Source organism: Emys orbicularis, chromosome 2 (genome assembly GCF_028017835.1).
Source record: "Emys orbicularis isolate rEmyOrb1 chromosome 2, rEmyOrb1.hap1, whole genome shotgun sequence".
Taxonomy (NCBI): Eukaryota; Metazoa; Chordata; order Testudines; family Emydidae; genus Emys; species Emys orbicularis.
This window is the reverse complement of record NC_088684.1, coordinates 254,116,299-254,134,676: the sequence shown is the minus strand read 5'-3', so window position 1 is coordinate 254,134,676 and position 18,378 is coordinate 254,116,299. Positions and strand designations below refer to the sequence as shown.

Below are 18,378 nucleotides of genomic sequence, written 5' to 3'. Positions count from 1 at the left end.
GAGGACTATCACCACTCAAGTGATTTTTTAACCTGGATTTGTGTTGCAAAGTGAACATACGGAAAGGTGGAACACAAGCTGGAACCCACATGCCCAGCTGTGCCCGCTAGCCTGGTCAGAGAGCGCTACTAACCCCGGTGTGTAGATGGGAGGAGGATTAGGACCAATACTGGTGTAAAAGCCTGAATCAACTCTGCAGTGAAGACATATCCTTAGAGATAAAACTGCATTTCCCCTGCCTGACCCCTACATTCAACACGCTAACAACATATTAGCTATGTGGAGTATGCCATTGTTAGGGACAATATGCGGCCATCTTACAGTACCCTCTTTTTCAGTAAATTGGCTAAGATAAATACTTCCATATCCCTTACTGCATTGCACTGGCTTTCCCACAGAAATCCCTCTTTAAACCATCCCTGACATGATGCTTAGGCAGTGGACAGGAAGTTTATTCCTCCTTATTATGCCAAGTAGGATTGTTTCGCTGTTACTTTGTCCTTCTTGTTGGTCATCTTTACCTGTTGTATTTTCTCATATGTTTAGACTGTAAGCTCTTTGGGACAAGCACTGTGTCTTTGTACCATTCATAGAACAATGGGGTCCTGATCTCTGATTGTGTCCAATAGGTGCTACCACCCTGTAAATAATAATCCAAGTGATGGAATACCCCGGTTGTCTTTGACAGAAGAGCCACTGTTGACAACAGAAAAAGTGATGTAGAGAGTTTGGGTCCTACCATGGGCAGAACTTATTTTGTAGCTGGCTCCCAGATGCTGTGGGTGTATTAGAATATATAGACAGAAAATGAATAGGAAGATAGGGGGAGGAATTGGTCACAGTTTAGTGTGAAAAGTGCTCACACAGCAAAGCCTTTTGTGTTGGTTCCTGTGTCATTTTGGAAACCAAAGTTACTTCCTTGTTTCTCTTATTCTGGTCCCTATGTTACCTCAGCACAGCAAACCTTCTTAATGTTAGGTTAAGATTTTAGGTTTCAGATTTCATGAACTAGCTTTGATTTCTACCTGTAAAGTGCAGAAAAGGTGCTAGACACTAGAACTGTGGCTCACTCACAGCCTAATTTTGCCCTTCTTTCTTTATATTGCTGCTTCTGTCTGAAGGAGAGTGTGTATGTGTCGTATATACAGTGGACGTCAATCTCATCTCAAATATTGGACAGTTAATAAAATACGGATAATGTAAGATAGTCTTATTGAGAGGTCCTGAATAATTTCCCTTTATTGATACAGTTACTTGGAGGGGTTGTTCATTGAATTGCTGAGGCGTGCTGTAAAATACACAACGTTTTCAAGCACACTTACCGCTTCACTTGGAAGAGCTGGAAAAAATTCTTTGTTTTTAATCCACTGGCTCCCTCTGCTGGTATGACAGAATTATAGTGTATGGTTGCTGGTTAGAAGAACTGATTATACAGAGCTAGAGGCAAGAGAAGAAAATGGCTCTGGAAAGAATTGTATGAAACTTTTACTTGATCATGACACAAGTGAATCAGGGGCACTTCCTGGCTCCTCACCCCTTGCTTTAGCACTACACACACACACGCTCCTTCAGTCAATAAGAGTAATGAACATAAAGAAGAAAGGGGAAGTTAGGCTGTGAATGAACCACAGTTCTAATGCACAGCACCTCTTATTCAAACAGGAATTAAACACTGGTTTTGAAATATTGAAAATAATGTTTTATAAACATTAACTACAAATAAAACTTTAATGCAATCACCAGGATGTCTGTACATACCATAACTGAGTAGTCATGTGATCTTATTACTCTTGCCCTTCACTCCCTGCTCCCCATTGTTTATTTTCACTAGTTGTGTCACATTTTAAATGCTTTATTTGTTTATTGTAGTGTTTCCCAAACTTGGGACGCCGCTTGTTTAGGGAAAGTCTCTGTCGGGCCGGGCCAGTTTGTTTACCTGCCGCGTCTGCAGGTCCGGCCGATCGCAGCTCTCACTGGCCGCGGTTCGCTGCTCCAGGCCAATGGGAGCTGCTGGAACCGGCAGCTAGTATGTCCCTCGGCCTGCGCCACTTGGCAAAGGGACCGAGTTCCCTCTTGACCCGCTGTAGGCATTATGCCAATTGCCCTTTGCCTTGGGGGTTGGGAGGGAATTTGTCCCTCACCCTCAGATTGGCCAAGGCAGAATGTTTTTTTTCCACCTTCCCCACAGCTGATCTGGGACCCATTGGGGTGATGTAGGGGGTTGGGTTATAATGTTGCAACTTAGTACATAAAACTTGTTATTGATGTCCAGTGCATGTACTCAGTATTGAAAGGATACAGTTATCAGATAAAATGGATTGGAAAAGGATTTGAAGGAAAATATCCCTTAAGGAAGCAGAGTAACGGTGTTTGGGGCTCCTATGTCATGTACAGTGGGAAGCTGTCCTTTTCTTAATCCCTTTTATCCCCCTTTCAGGGAACTGAGGAAGAGGGTTTGGTGCTCCTGCATCTGGATCAGCAGAAAATCAAATCCTCTCCTTCCTGCACTGTACAATTTGTTCCTGGGTACTTCCAGGTATTATAAGTGAATAAAGGTGTGGCCTAATTAAACCACATTCATTCCCCTTCCTCCCTTCCCGTCTTTCTTCAGCCAGCTGGACAATTGTGCTTTGACTTAATTAAGTTAACACAGTGGTCCCTTCTGACCTTAAAGATGTAGAGTGAAATCCCCACTGAAATCAATGACATAAATCCTATTGACTTAGATGGGGTTAGATTTTACCCTGTGAATTGATGACTATTTTTAGTATAATTTTTATGAGTGACACTGTTAAAATTTCACAAAAACTAAATGAAAAGTTCGAGAGTTTTTGGTGACTGAATTAGCAAAGTTGAGTGAAAAATTGCACATTGTTTTTGACTTTGTGAAAAATGTGTTACTTCAGATTTTTCTCCTGCTGAATCCCCAGGGTTGCAGCGGTGCTGCATTGGCAGTGAGATGCTCTCACTAAGAGGGTGAAATAGTTTATGTTGTGTCATAGATGCACCTTTTGTATTCATTTACACCAGTGCAAAGTAGATGTAAATTGCTACCATTCTGATTTGATAGCATTTCAAACCCACTTTGCACTAGTGTAAATGGCTACATAAGGCAATGGTGAAACAGGTTGTGTGTGTGCAAAAGACACACATTTCAGGATATATGTAGTGCTGAAACTGTGTGGATGTGGTGCTCTCTGGGATGTACCCCAAACTTAACTGTTTCATTTTCTACAGACAAATGTGTGTGAAACATACGTGCTGTAGCAGTGGTGAGGGCTGCTGCACAATCCCCTGGGTAAAGCATGCAAGTGAGAATAAACCACATGTGAGTCACATCACTTAATACGCTGGTGGAAGACGCTCAGATATTATGATGATAAGGGCAGTGTAAGAACCGGCACCAAAGAGAATAGAAGCAGAAGCTGTTCTGTGGTTTGCTGTCTCCACAGTCTTTCAGTTTTTATGAGCACTAAATCCATGTAAAATTAAGGCCAATCTTTTTAAGTTCTTGTTCCTACTGCATTCTTAGGAGTCTGGTTCACCATCTGTGTACATCAGTGGTTCTCAAACTTTAATACTGGTGACCCCTTTCACATAGCAAGCCTCTGAGTGCGACCCCCTTATAAATTAAAAACATTTTTTAATATATTCAACACCATTATAAATGCTGAAGGCAAAGCGGGGTTTTGGGTGAAGGCTGACAGCTCACAACCTCCTATGTAATAACCTTGCGACCCCCTGAGGGGTCCCGACCCCCAGTTTGAGAACCCCTGGTGTACATCTGCTATGCTACGTAGCAGTTAGCAAGCTCTTGGAGTTGAAAATAGTTTAACTTGTATATGCCCATTCAGTTTGTTTAGGATTACAAAGATCTAAATTTCCATTGAGCTCAAAGGCCTAGTCTGGGCCATTTCTGCTTTCTGTGATGTACAAATAGGTTGACATTTGTCAGTGAAATGTCAGTTTTAATATATGTATCGTCTGATAGAGTCCAGCGGTTCTCAAACTTCATTGCATCGTGACCCTCTTCTGACAACAAAAATTACTACCCGACCACAGGAGGGGGGACCAAAGACCAAGCCCGCCCGAGCCCCACCGCCCAAGCCCCGCCGCCCCGGGTGGAGTGGGGGAGAGAGGGGTGGGCAAAGCTGAAGCCCAAGGGCTTCTGCTCTGGGCAGGGGGGCATGTAACCTCGGGCTTGGGCTTCAGCCCTGGGCGGTTGGGCTTGGGCTTCCGGCTTGCTGGGGCCCAGGGCCAACACCAGCCTTGACAACCCCATTAAAATGTGGTCACAACCCACAGTTTGAGAACCCCTGTGATAGTCCAATTTACTGACAAGGGGTAAAGGACTGGGAGTCAGGGCTCCTGTGTCTGATTTCTGATTTTGCCACTGACTTGTTATGTGACCGTGGGTAAGTCAATTAACTTTTTTCTTCCTTAATTAAGCTTAATTACAGTTTGTATTGTAAAGTGCTTTGAGGTCTGTAGAAGAATGGCTCTATATAAGAGCCAAGTATTACCAGTGCTAAAATTAAAGAGGTCTTTTTTTCTTTTGCTAACAGGTACTTGGAACACCAAATGAAGATACATGGCCTGGAGTCCATTCTTTACCCCATTTCAAGCCAGGTAGGTTTAAACAACAAGTAATCAAGATTTCACTCTTTCCAGGAAAACATATTAAAAATCTTACGTGCTAGCTGACAGAAGGGTTTTGAGACAATGCTCCTACGTTTTGGCACGTTTACTTACTTACTAACTAATGGACTTATGCAACATTGTTTCAAAATAATCAGAATAGTTTTGCAGGATAGTGGATGCATTGTAAGCATACTGCAGTGCATTCATTTTAGCATTTCACATGTCACTATGTTAGTTGGCTTTTGACTTTTAGCCATAACTTCCCTTTGTAGCACATTAATATGACATTTTGCACAACTACAACATGTTGCACAACAATCTTACATTTCCTGTGAGTGGTAGGGTGATGAAGGTCAGTATTATTGGTCAACAGGTGCAATATTTATTAATTATAATGTACTGAAGGGGGGAACCAAAGTGATAGGAAAAGGTATCCTGGAAGCTGAAGACGGAAACGCATCGTATTCCTCTGCCACTGTTTAGTTTACTGTATTATCTAACACTTTCTGCAGTCTAGTTTTAAATGACCAAACTGATGGTGCTTCTGCTACTACTGTTGGAAATCTTTCCATAGTCGAATAGATTTAACCATTAGGAAGTTTCCCTTGCTACTAAGCAAACACCAGTAGGTAACCCTTATAAGCCAGGATGCAACCAAAATAATGATGTTTTATCTGTTCCACAAGTAGACTTCTATTTTAAATTTAACCTATAAATTGCACCATTTAGGCTGGAAGTAGGTACCAAAGTTTACTGCTCTGTAATGGAATCCAGATTCTACTCAGGTGAGGTCATAATTAAGTTAACAAGTTTGCAGGATTGGGGCTGACATCATCCAAAAGACCTGGAAAGAAAGGTCTTTTGGATGTCAGCTTATCATAGAATACTATAGGAACCCTTCAATAATAGCACACAACTATTTAATAAATCTGGAAGGGTTTTATCCTAACACTTTCTAGATTAAAAAAAGATTTTCTCTAAAATCCAAAAACAATTGTGTGTAAATTTAAATCTTATTAAAGAAAACACTATTTTCAGAAAAGTTCCAAAGACATTTGTTGTTTAATATTGGAAGTGGAAAAACAGCACATGTTTTTGGCTTTGGTGGTGCTGTACTTTTGTCACCAAAAAAAATGGAGTTGAATAAAATGTTTTGAACGGTAGATGGCAGTCAAGAAACTTTCTCTTTAGAGAATGGCTTAGAAATGCATCAAGCAGTGAGGGTTTGTTCTATCAGTTTTTGCAAAGGGACATTGGGAAATAAATTGACAGATGGCATTTAGTGAAATGTAACAGAGGCATGTTATTTTTAAAATGACCATTGTGTTGCATTTGTTTTTGTTTCCTCTCTTATAGAGCATGGATTTTGCCAGCTCTGAACACATACCAACCATAAAAATGCAGTAACGAGGGGAAAAAAGATAAATGCAACGTGGTCAATGGTCACTCAACACTTTCCCCATTTCCGTAAGGGTGCATAGAGTGCTCTTTGTTCTTTCAGCCTTTCTCCACCCCTGTGAAGTATGCAGATTTTCAAGCCAAAATCATTATTATCCTGGCTGATGACTGTTTTCATCTGAATGGGGCCTGTTGCTGCAAGGTGCTGAGCACCCTTAATTCCCATCCACTTACATGGGGGTTGAGAGACTTCTGCCCCTCCCTATGGGGAAAAAGCCCTTTTTGCTGCAAGTGTATGCTTAGCTCAGAGCTCCCTTTGCCCCCTCCACCCTCTTTAGTGCGCATGGTATTCTTGGCAAAATGATGAAAATGTGAAATAAGCCCTTCTAATATGTTACAAAGATGCATAGGTTTTGGTTTATACAACAGTAGGGATGAAATTTGCCTCACCTTCGTAAAGCCTGGGCTTTATGCTGGTGAAATGCAGAATGACTGGGGAAGCAAAATCCAACACCTACAGCATAGGGCTTGGGCATGAAGCAAGCCTTGCATCATATCAAGTACTGCATCCTACAGGCTGGGCTGGAATAACACCCCTTTTTTGGTCTGCTAGGGACATTGGCTCTGGTTAGGAATGTATAACATGGCCCTTTCACTATCCAAAAAGCTGCCTCTCATGCTGACCTCTGTGTGGCCATCAGGGAAACTTTCCTGGAGAGCACAGGAGTTGCATAGTCTCTTTTGAAGCTGCTCAACCAGCCCTTTACCCTTCCTGTAGTGCTTAGATGGACCCTCTGCACTTGGATGAATTACACCCTATAAGAGATTTTGCGAGTGAACTTGACTGAAAGAGTTTCCTGAGTAACCTTGTACTAGCAGAAGCAGAGTTAATGCTTTATTTTAACACTTCTCAGATTTATAATTTTGAAATGGCTTAGTCTCTTTGTTTCCTTAGTCCCAGAGTACAATATAGTGAACCTGAAATGGTCTTGCCAAATTTGAATTGATTCCATCTGTGTCCAAGACTTATGAGTTTATTGTATTTAAAAATAGAAAGCATGGAATATATTTTCTTTTTCCAACAGTTCGTTCAGCACTCCTTAGTCAGGCAAAATTTCTGTGTGTGTTGAGCCAGAGCCCTAAGAAAGTAACATCCCCATCTAAACATAAATATATGAACTATAATTTAAGCCTAGCAGTTGCAAACAGTAAGGACAACAAATTATTTGAAAGGAAAGAAGTGCAAGAAGAGCATTAATGATTAGAACATTAGCATCTGCTCAAGGCAGACTTTGATGTTATAAGCTTAGCTGCTTAAAAGCATAAAACAATGGAATTTGAGCAGAAGGTATCAGTAATAAATAGTGACTGTAGTAAAAAAAAAAATTCTGGCAACTTAATTAAATATCTGTGGAGCTGGAAAAAAAAACAAGCAGAGTTTAAACAGAATTTCATTTTATTTGTTGTCTGCATTCAGGTGTAGGTAACTAATTTTTTTCACTGTGGTTCAGTAAAACACGGTCACTGCCTCAGGGAGCTAATCACAATTTACTAGGGAGAGACAAGTAACATCTGAAAAACACTGCTTTCGATGTTCTGGGTTGCTGCTTCTCCATTCCAGTATCCATAGGCCTAATTGCCATGTATTGAAGTTAGCAAAAGCAATGATGTCCGGGATATTCTGCTGAGATTGGTCAGTAGAAAGAGAGAGTGATATCCTAAAATGTGAATAAACTTCTCTCAGGCTGAATGATGAGTCCACTTCTTATGCCAAACATAGAGAGCTCTAAATTAGCCACCTGTTTTGTTTCTGGGTCTCTCTGTCTGTAAATGGGAAAGTAAAAATTGTGTATCATTTATTTCACCCCTGAAGAAGGCCACTCAAATATAGATGGTTTTCCTGCCTTTTTTTATCAGCCTGCAATGAAAGGATATGCACTAGCCCTTTGTTCCTTTGAGATAGCGCCGTATCATCCAAATCATGAAAGCAGTTTGAAAGTTGTCTGCTGTGTTATCCCCTACTGTTCCTCAGCCGTGCCCTCCACCAAAACCATCCTGGTTGTGTTTGCAAATACTTTTGTCCCGTCTAGTAAATCACCTACTGGGTTGATTGTCAACACTGTTTTTCGTCTAAATACTTAATTTTAAAAATACAAAATAGACCAAATGGGAGACAGCTGCCTTCCTAAATCAGTTCCAAAATTTTGTAATCCTGATTCTCTTATAGTATCTCCCTGTGCTCAAATGTCATCTCTTCCAGCCTGGTAATGTAAGCCAACATGGGACATGTGTGAGCACTGTTGCAAAGAAATGATCCATGCTCAAATGAGCAGGATGTTCAGGGAAATGAAAACAAAAATGAAAGTAAAAACAATTATTATTATTATTATTATTGGAGTAGAGCCTAGAGGTCTTGAGTATTTGGGGGCTCCATGGTGCTGAGCACTGTACAAACGTATAGTAAATGATGACAGTGACCTAATGAAATCTGGGTTGGTGCATACGTATTTACTATGGAGTAGGTTACGGCTTTGCCACAAGACCTGAGTAAGGGGCAATGTGTAGGTTTGTTGCCTGGGAACAGACCCATTACTTCCTCCTCCGTGTCAGCTCAGTGGTGCTGGCTCGTGTGTTTGGGGGGATGGAGGCATGGGTCTGCCTCTGCCTGTGCAACTGAATGGGAGAGGGAGTAGCAGTCCCAAGGAAGCTGCTTTCCCACTCACGTTATGACCTGTGATATAGGTAACTCATGCGGGGCAGGAGGCACATCTGACATCCCCTTACTTCCCTGCATGGTCACATCCTAGTAATCTAGTCCAGTATCTGTTTTTAACAGATATTCATTTTAATAATCTTTAAGCGTAGTTTATTCCCCGCGCACCCATACACCACGTACAAAAGAGAGCAGCTGCTTTAAAAACATCTGTGCTACATTAAGGTGAAATGTGGACTTATTCCCTTCATTGTTTTAAGTTAAAGCTAATGTTACTAAGTAAATGGGTACATCCCTCACTTCCTGCACATTCCTTTATTTCCACTCATCATCTTTTCTTTCTAAAAAGGTCTGCTAATATTTCATGTCATGACCCCATCTAGGAAAACATTTTGAGCATTGCTGAGGCAATGGCTTTCCACCAGCGTAGAATGAAGAGGGATTGTCTTTTGATACAAATTGTTGTATTCTATTATTATGAGAATGTGCTAATAGCTGGACGAATGCTTTTCTATTGGCCCTACTAAGACAACTTCTCTCCTGGCACAGATTGTCTCTGATGTAGAAGAAAACCTAGCAAGCTTCATGCAACTTGTTTTGGGGCCACCTAGTGACAACTGGGGTTTAATACACAGAAGTTCTGGGTATTTTGATCTATACGTGACCCCAAAGAAGTAGGTCAGCGATCAGGATAGAGTCTTTCCTTCCTCAGATAAAAGAACATAAGAATGGCCATACTAGGTCAGACCAATGGTCCATCTATCCCAGTGTCCTGTCTTTTGACAGTGGCCAGTGCCAGATGCTTCAGAGGGAATGAACAGAACTGGGCAATTAGTGAGCGATCCATACCCTGTCATACAGTCCCAGCTTCTGGCATCAGAAGTTTAGGGACATCCTGGGCATGGGGTTATGTCCCTGACCATCTTGACTAATCCCCAGTAGCGGACCTATCCTCCATGAACTTGTCTAATTCTTTTTTGAACCTAGTTAAATTTTTGTCCTTCATAACATCCCCTGGCAAAGAGTTCCACAGGGAGTACTGTGTGTTGTGTGAAGAAGTACTTCTCTGTCAGTTTTAAACTTGCTGCCTATTAATTTCATTGGGTGACCCCTGGTTCTTGTGTTATGTGAAGGGGTAAATAACACTTATTCACTTTCTCCACACCATTCATGATTTTACAGACCTCTATCATATCTCCCCCTTAGTCATCTTTTTTCTAAAATGAACAATCTCAGTATTTTTAATCTGTCTTCATATGGAAGCTTCTCTATATCCCTAATCATTTTTGTTGCCTTTCTCTGTACTTTCTCCAGTTTTAAGATGTCTCTTTTGAGATGGGGTGACCATGCAGTATTCAAGGTGTGGGAGTATTATGAATGTATATAGTGCCATTATGATATTTTCTGTCTTATTATCTATCCCTTTCCTAATATTCTGTTAGCTTTTTTGACTGCTGTTGCACATTTAGCAAATGTTTTCAGAGAACTATCCACAATGACTCCAAAATCTCCTCCTTGAGTAGTAACAGGTAATTTAGACACCATCATTTGGTGTGTATAATTGGGATTATTATTTTCCAATTTGCATTGCTTTGCATTTATCAATGTTAAATTTAATATTCTATTTTGTTGCCCATATGTCCTGCTGATGATTTTTCATGGGCCAAATGCAGAAACAGTCAGAGATATGTATGAGACACAAGGAATTGGGTATATAAAATTCTTTATGGGATTCTGCTTTAATCACTTACTATTGTAAATCTCATCTGAAATTGAGCCACTATCCAGAGTCTTAGCATTTCCTGCTCTATCAGAGCTTATCCTATCCTCACAGATGCAGTGAAAGAAATCTTCCATCTGATGCCAGATCAGAGAAGACTACCAGCTTCTCAGGCAATATCAGTAATTGGGCCTATGTCTCTGGTTCCAGAGACTGGGTTAGGCTGTCTGAACTCTAATCCTTCCTTTCACTCCAGCTTCTCTTCTCTCCTGGATTCACAGACCTAACTAGTGAGTCGAAGAACTTTGCTTGGAGACTCGCCTAGCTAGTTTTATTATTTTTTCTTATCAGCCTTTTGAAATGGCCCCAGTCCTGCTGTCTGGGTTAATGCCTCAAAATGCCGTCGCTGGGCAGTTACCAGATCAACAGTGCTGCCAACCCCAAAAAGTTCAAAAATCATGAGTCAACCCCCCCCCCCCAAATCATGAGGTTTATGGGTTTTTAAAGATTATATTGTGTTTTTTGTCTGTTTTTATTTTTTTTATTCCCCTTCCCTCTCCTCTCTGGCACCCCATTAACCCCCCCCCCCCCAGTGTGTTTGTGTGTGTGTGTTCTCCCAATATATAGCGAAAGGTGGTTTGGCCACTTCTGGAGCTGTCTCTCTCTCTCTCTCTCTCTTTCTCTCTCTCACACACACACTCACACTCACACACACACTCACACTCACACACACACACACACACACACACACGTTTCTGCACCCCCCAATTAATCCTGTCCCCACATCAATTCTTCCCTGCCATCTGCCTGTGCTCTAGCTCCCACACCAGTTCTGCTCCACCCACCCTGTCTCACCTCTGCTCCTCCTGCAGCTCTAGGGGATCTTCATCCCCTTCTGTCTCTTCCCAGGCTTGACATTGCAGAGAGGGAGATGGGAGGGAGGAGGAGATACCCTGCTGCTCCCAGAAGCGGACTGGGGAGGAGGGAGAATGGTGTCCACTCCTTAGAGGCCTCCCTAGGGAAAACTTTAGTGTGCCCCCATCCCATTGCTTAGAACAGAGGTTCTCAACTGGGGAAGCATGCCTCCCTTAGGGGTGGGGTGGGGAACCAAGCCTCATGGTTCAGTAGTTATGGCAGAGGTGTGGGGGGGGGCACAGTGGTTTCGTGTGGCAGCCCCTGCCACCCGCTGCTGCTGCCTACTTTGCCTATAGCGGGAGCAGCCCCTGCTGCTCCTGACAGGAGTAGGACAGAGAACTCTGTCTCCTGCAACAGCATTGATTGTCTGCCCTTTCCCAGGAGGCAGGAGAGTGGGGAAGGCAGCCAATCGGAGGGAGTATTCTCCCAGCCATGGCTGAAATTCATGAGAGGACTGGAGATTCTAATGTCATTGTGATACTTGCTCCAGTCCCAGCTGAAATCCTAGCACTCACAGAAAAAAATAAGAGTTTGCAACGCTGAATCATGCTGCTGCTGTTCAGCCAACTACACTTTCCGCTGGCATTGCTGAGAGGCCGGTTGCCACTGGTGCAGATGGGCCCACAGCATCTGTAATATAATCACTTACAACTAATTCTACAGTTCCTGGTCTGGAGCGTGATATAGAAGGATCGGCCATGGAGAAGAATCTGTGCCTCCTGATGGGGGAAGCGAGCATGTGAACATTACTGAAGGACAGCACCATCTTATTTACGCTCACTAGAGGGGACTAGAAAATTGTGTTCTGTTGCACCATCCTTAACATTGCTTGATAAGACAATGAGGTTGCATTTCTGTATCTTGAATATGACCAAACAATTTTCAGTGACAAGCAGGAGCTTGGCTTTACATTAATTTCTTTCTAGGATACTGGGTTTATGTCCTACAAAATGATATAGCCATCACTAAAGAATCCTGAGGTATTTTAAGATGCAACTGATGGTTTAGAAAACTGGATTAGATGTTGAGACTTCTGATTTATAGACATATTGTATATTTTTAGAAGAAGGGATTGTCAAGGCTAAAGCCCCACTCTGGCACTTCGAGTGCAGAAGGTGGGGGCCCGCAAAGATTCAAAAAATTAATACTGGCCACTACAGGCTTGTATTAAACTCCCAAGGTTACAGCTTTTCTCTGACCTTGGATGGGTAGATGCCGCCACCACTGAAGTGCAAAACCCCTTTGAGAACCCAGGAAGGCGCACTTGGGAATTCCTTCCTGTGGGATACCCTCAACCCTTTCACCCCCCCACCCCCTGGGAAAGAGCTGAGAAACAAAAACAAAGGAAAGGAAATCAGCTGTTGCCACCAGCTAATTAAACAATATTTGCACAAACCTCTTAAGACACAAAAATCCAATTCTGTTCTTAAAAAAGGTAAATTTTATTAATTAAAAAAAAAAGAAGAAAATACGTCTGGGAACTTAAGCTTTTGCTAGATTTAAAAAAAAAACTACAAGGATTAAGCATCAAGAATAGCTCTCTTGAGGTCCAGCTTAAAGGTTACAAGCAAAACAAAAGCATCTGGGGTTAGCACAGAGGAATCCACAAGTCATAAAGAAATAAAAGGGATAAACCTAATCGTGTCTTCCTGGACGTTTCCTGTTCTACTTACTTATCTGGGGTTTTAGATGAGTAGTTTCTAGGTATGATACTGATGATTTTTCATACCTGGCCCAAGCTTCTCACAGTATAACTGCTTCCTGTCTGCCTCTCCCCAAGAACAACAGAAGACAGACAAAAGGGGAGTCTTGTTTCAATTTTAAAAAGTTCTAACCTTCCCATTGGCTCTTTTGGCCAGGTGCCCACTCACTTCCTTTTACCTATGCATAGCAGTGGGACTTTTTAACCCGTTACCAGTAGAACAATTAGAGAACAGCTACTAAGAGGGATTTTATAGCTACTGGCTGGCTGGGTGTCCATAAAAGGAAGCTCCCACCTCCTCCCCTTCACTCCCCCATTTATCACAGGGATGTTAGAATTGCAAGGTAATGATTTTTTCATAGTATTCTAAACTCCTGTACCAGGATTTCTATCCATGTTGCTATGGTCTAGTTACAAAAAATCTTATACAAGAGAGGAATTAAATTTTCCCTTGCATGCATAGCCATCATCACTAGAGGTTAGTATGAACGGAGGCACAGATGTTTTTCATAGAGAGAGAAGCAGCAACCACATCCAGTAATTAAAAAAGACATCTCTTAAATGTTGCTTAGACTGTTAGTCTCACAAAGTTACCGTAACACACAAGCAAATGTATGTAATGATTTTTGAAGGGTTAGTTGATGAATTGAGCTACAGTATAAATGCTTTTATACATTTCTTCGGCCTCCTAGAATGTCAGCAATTTAGAGAGCGCATCACTGGGTATTTACAGGTAGTAAGTAGATATTCATAATCCACTCTAACTTCAGAACTCAGAAGATCTAAGAACGAGGGTTCACATGATTAGGGAATGCTCACATGCAGCGGAGCACTAGCTCTTCTGTAGTTAAAGTTAAGACCAGCTTTCTGTTTAAACCATGACTCTTCTAACTGCTCTACAATCCATTCAGTTACTCGGATTGCCTTGAAATTTGGTGTGACTCATGGGGGCTCAGGGTTTGGTCCGTGACCAAATTTGGGATCATTTGACCAAGGGGTTCCTGAGATACAACCCTTCCCACCACATCCCAAAAAACCCTGCTTTTCTTAAAGTTGTTGACATATTTTGACAATGTTTTTTTGCCCAGACCCGGGGATCAAACTATGGTTCTGATCCTGGCACAAGGGTCTTACTTGTAAGGGTTACCCCGGAGAATGTGTGGCGCCCACTAGCCCCTTTGGGAGAACAAAATTCAGAATGTTATTAGCAAAAGAAGTTGTTATTCACCAGTTAGGCCTGGTCCACACTAACCCCCCACTTCGGACTAAGGTACGCAAATTCAGCTACTGCGACCATGGGGTGCCACCGCTGCCACCTTACTGGCCATCCTCTGTTTTCGATGAATCACAGGATGTTCCTGTTCTGCCAGCATCACCGGTACCACCGGTCCCCACTGGGGCCTTGTCATCCCTGGACGATGCGCTTATTCCACCTTCCCTCTCCCCTCTGGACAACCATACCCAGTGCCATGACCTGCTTTGGAGAGTAGCTGCGGCTCTTAACCTCCCAGTGAGGAGGTGCAGGATGCACAAAACCAGTTCCTGGATATTCTGCAACTGCAGGGGCCCTCCTGAACTGCCCTCCCTATCCACAAGACCATCCTTCAACTGGTCCAGGCAGTCTGGCACAATCCCCCCTCCTGTGCCCCTACTCCAAATTTTGTTGAAGTGTGTTTGTCCCATGTAAGGGTACGGACTTCCTATTTATCCATCCGCCCCCCAACTCGCTCATGATCCATGTGGCAACCGAACATGTCTCCCAGTAACGCCTCAATGCCACCCCCCCCAAAATGGGCGACGAAGAAATGAGACCTTCTGTGGCACAAGTTTATTCCTCCGCAGGCCTCCAGTTTCATATTGTCAATTACCAGGCCATATTGGCAAAATATGATTTCCTTTCCTACTGAAAGCTGGTGGAGTTTCCAGGCCTTTCTCCTGGGGGAGAAACATCAGGATTTCCAGACACTGCTGGATGAGGGCAAGCTGGTCACCAAGGTGGCCTTCCAAGCCATCATTGACGCCGCTGACACCGTGTCACGTCTCTAGCGACCGGTGTCATGCTCCACCAGGATTCTTATGACACTATACTCACAAGAAGTAAACTCCTTATTGCAACAGGGAGCAGAATATCAAGGAACAGGGTTCTACTCAACTTACTTCCTGATACCCAAGAAGAAAGGCGGGTGGAGACCAATCCTCGATCTACGCCTCCTCAATCATTTCATATGCAAACTCAAATTTTTCATGGTCACATTGGCAGCAATAATTCCATCCCTAGAGAATAGCCTGTAATTCATGGCTCTCAATATGAAGGATGCTTACTTCTAAGTTGATATTTACCCCACTCACCGATTTTTTTTTAAGATTCATGGAGGGTACCGAGCGTTTCCAATACAGGATATTCCTTTTTGGAATAGCTACTGCTCCCACAGTCTTCACCAAGGTTTTTTCCATAATAGCAGCTCACATCAGGTGTTATGGCCTCTTTGTGTTTCCATATCTCAACAACCGGCTCCTTGTTGCCAAATCCTGACAGGAAGCCCTTGCACCAACCTCTCTGTTACTCAGCCACCTTTCTTCTCTAGAAGTCAGTGTCAACATTGAGAAGTCTATTCTCAACCCAACACAATCTCTGGATTTCATCGGGGTACTATAAACTCTGTCACAGCATGAGCTTACCTACCCACAGACAGATTTCAGGCAATGAATGTTGTCATAGCTTGCATCATGAATCAACCCTTAATGTACCAGCCTGGTCTTGCCTGTTCCTCCTTGTCCACATGACTTCGTGCACCTATGTGACCCCCTTCGCAAGACTCCACCTCTGCTGCCTTCAGACATGGCTCCAGTTCATTTATTCACCAACCAGTCACTCTGTAGACCACATGCTGACAGTCCCTGCCAAAGTACTCTCATCCTTTCTGTGGTGGACAGACCCACATCACGTACGCCTGGGGGTCCTCTTTCTTCCCTCTTCCTCAGTCAAAATTATTATCACAGATACATCCCTGTTAGGCTGGGAAGCCCCTATGGATGACCACACAGTTCAAGGAACGTGAACACCCTGAGAATCCAGGATGCACATAAATATCCTGGAACTCTGATCTGTAAGGCGGGTGTGCAAATCCTTCCTTCCACTCATTTGCTTTCATCATGTCCTTATCAGACAACACCAGCACTGTTTTCTATATCAACAAACAAGGGGGAACAAGATCTACCACTTTATGCGCAGATATGGTCAATCTCTGGAACTGGTGCATCAAGCACCAGATCATCCTATCCGCAGCCTGTCTTCCTGGGGCACAGAATGTACTTGTGGACTCGCTCAGCAGATATTTTGTGATCAACCACAAGTGGAAACTTCACAACACAGTGGTACATGCCATCATCGCATGATGGGGGACCCCGACTAGAGACCTATTCCGCTTCCCAGATGAACAGGAAATGCACCACGTACTGGTCCAGGGAAGCCGTTGGCCACCATGCTCAGGATGACGCCTCCTTCTCTCTCCTGGTCTGACCAACTCAGCTATGCTTTTTCTCCAGTACTGCTCCTACCGCGAGTGCTGCACAAGATCCAGGGAGAAAGAGCAATGGTCATTCTGATAGCCCCCTTCTGGCCCAGACAATTCTGGTTTCCCAACCTCCTGCATTTGTCATCCCACCTACCCGTTCCCATCCCAGACTCCCCTGATCTTCTGACCCAGTACAATAGCAGGATCAAGCATCCCAATCTATATGCGCTGCACCTCAGGACGTGGTATTTCGAAGCACATCTATGTTAGAATGGACATGCTCTTTGGCTGTACAAGACATTCTCTCTTGCAACAGAAAGGACTCCACTAGGCAATGCTACCGGGCCAAGTGGAGATGCTTTTCATCCTGGGCACAACAAAAAGGAGTTTTACCAGAAACACCAGCAATTCCTCTCATCGTAGACTATGTCCTATCCTTAAAATCATCGGGGCTTGCCCTCAGCACTTTGAGAGTCCACCTGGTAGCTATCAGCGCATTCCACCATTCAGTGGAAAGTTGCTCTGTCTTTACAAACCCATTAACTGCTAGATTTTGGAAAGGCCTCCTTAGAACCTTTTCACCCCTCCAAATGATTGTGCCTCAATGGGACCTGAATCTTGTTCTCTCTGTGGAAGCCCTCTTTTGATCTATTAGCTGTGTGCTCCAGGTCCCTCCTTTCCATGAAAGTCACCTTCTTTCTTATCGCTTCAGCGAGAAGTGTCAATGAACTCGACGCTATAATGGTGGACCTGCTATTCACAGTATTCCACAAGGATAAAATTTTGTTATGTCTACACCCGAAATTTCTTCCAAAGGTGGTTTCCCAGTTTCACATTAACCAATCCATTCACTTTCCTGTTTTCTTACTGAAACCTCGTGTATCTGCGGAAGAATGTCTACTCCATTCCCTCGACATCTGCCGAGGTCTGGACTTCTACCTGCAAAGAATGAAGCCAATTAGGAAGTCCCCTATATTGTGTGGCAGGGGACAGGCCATCTCCACCAGAGAATTTCCAAATGGATTTCTTGTTGCATTAAACTATGCTATCAGCTGTCAAGTCTACCTCCCCACACAGGGGTATGGGCTCACTCCACAAGAGCTCAAGCTACGACCACGGCATCCCTTCATGACGTGCCTCTCATAGACCTATGTAGAGCATCCACATGGAGTTCTGTACACACCTTTATTTCACACTATGCCTTGGTGCAAGTCTCAATGGCGGATGCCTCCTTTGGCACAGCGGTTTGCCACATGACCGTTTTGCCCTCATTCTCACACCCACCTCCAACTTAGATGCTGCTTGTTAATCACCCTCAGGGGACTACAGTAGAGACCATCACTCGAAGAAGAGGGGGAGGTTACTTTCCTGCAACTGGAGGTTCTTTGAGATGTATCTGTATTCCACTTTCCGCTCTCCTTTCTCTCTGCTTTGAATCTGAGAGATTCATGGTGGAGAAGGAACTGAAGATGCAGTTGGTTTGCCCTGCCCTTTATCACCTGGGACAGAAGCACAAGGCAAACCAGGGTGCATGCGCGAACCAATGGACAGTACTTTCAAATTCTCTGACTCCACGATGAAAATGCGTAATCCGCAGTGGAATACCGATAGGGAACACACATCTCAAAGAACCTCCAGTGATAGGTAAGCAACCTCCACTTTGGAGGGGACTGAAGGGTGCAGGTATAGTACCCAAAATTATTTTAACCTCCATTTGAAAAAATTGAATAATTATCATGTTGACAGTTTTCCTTTAATAATGTGGATGGGGTAG

At 43.3% G+C, this 18,378-nt stretch overlaps 1 protein-coding gene across 1 annotated transcript in view; it reads left to right on the top strand.

Annotated features, from left to right (window-relative positions):
- The window catches only part of CDK14 (cyclin dependent kinase 14), a 411,838-nt gene that overhangs the window by 338,272 nt on the left and 55,188 nt on the right, over positions 1–18,378 (top strand). Inside the window, exon 11 of the mRNA XM_065399167.1 lies at positions 4,566–4,629. Coding sequence (XP_065255239.1) covers positions 4,566–4,629 — 64 coding nt within the window. The remainder of the gene's footprint in view (positions 1–4,565; positions 4,630–18,378) is intronic.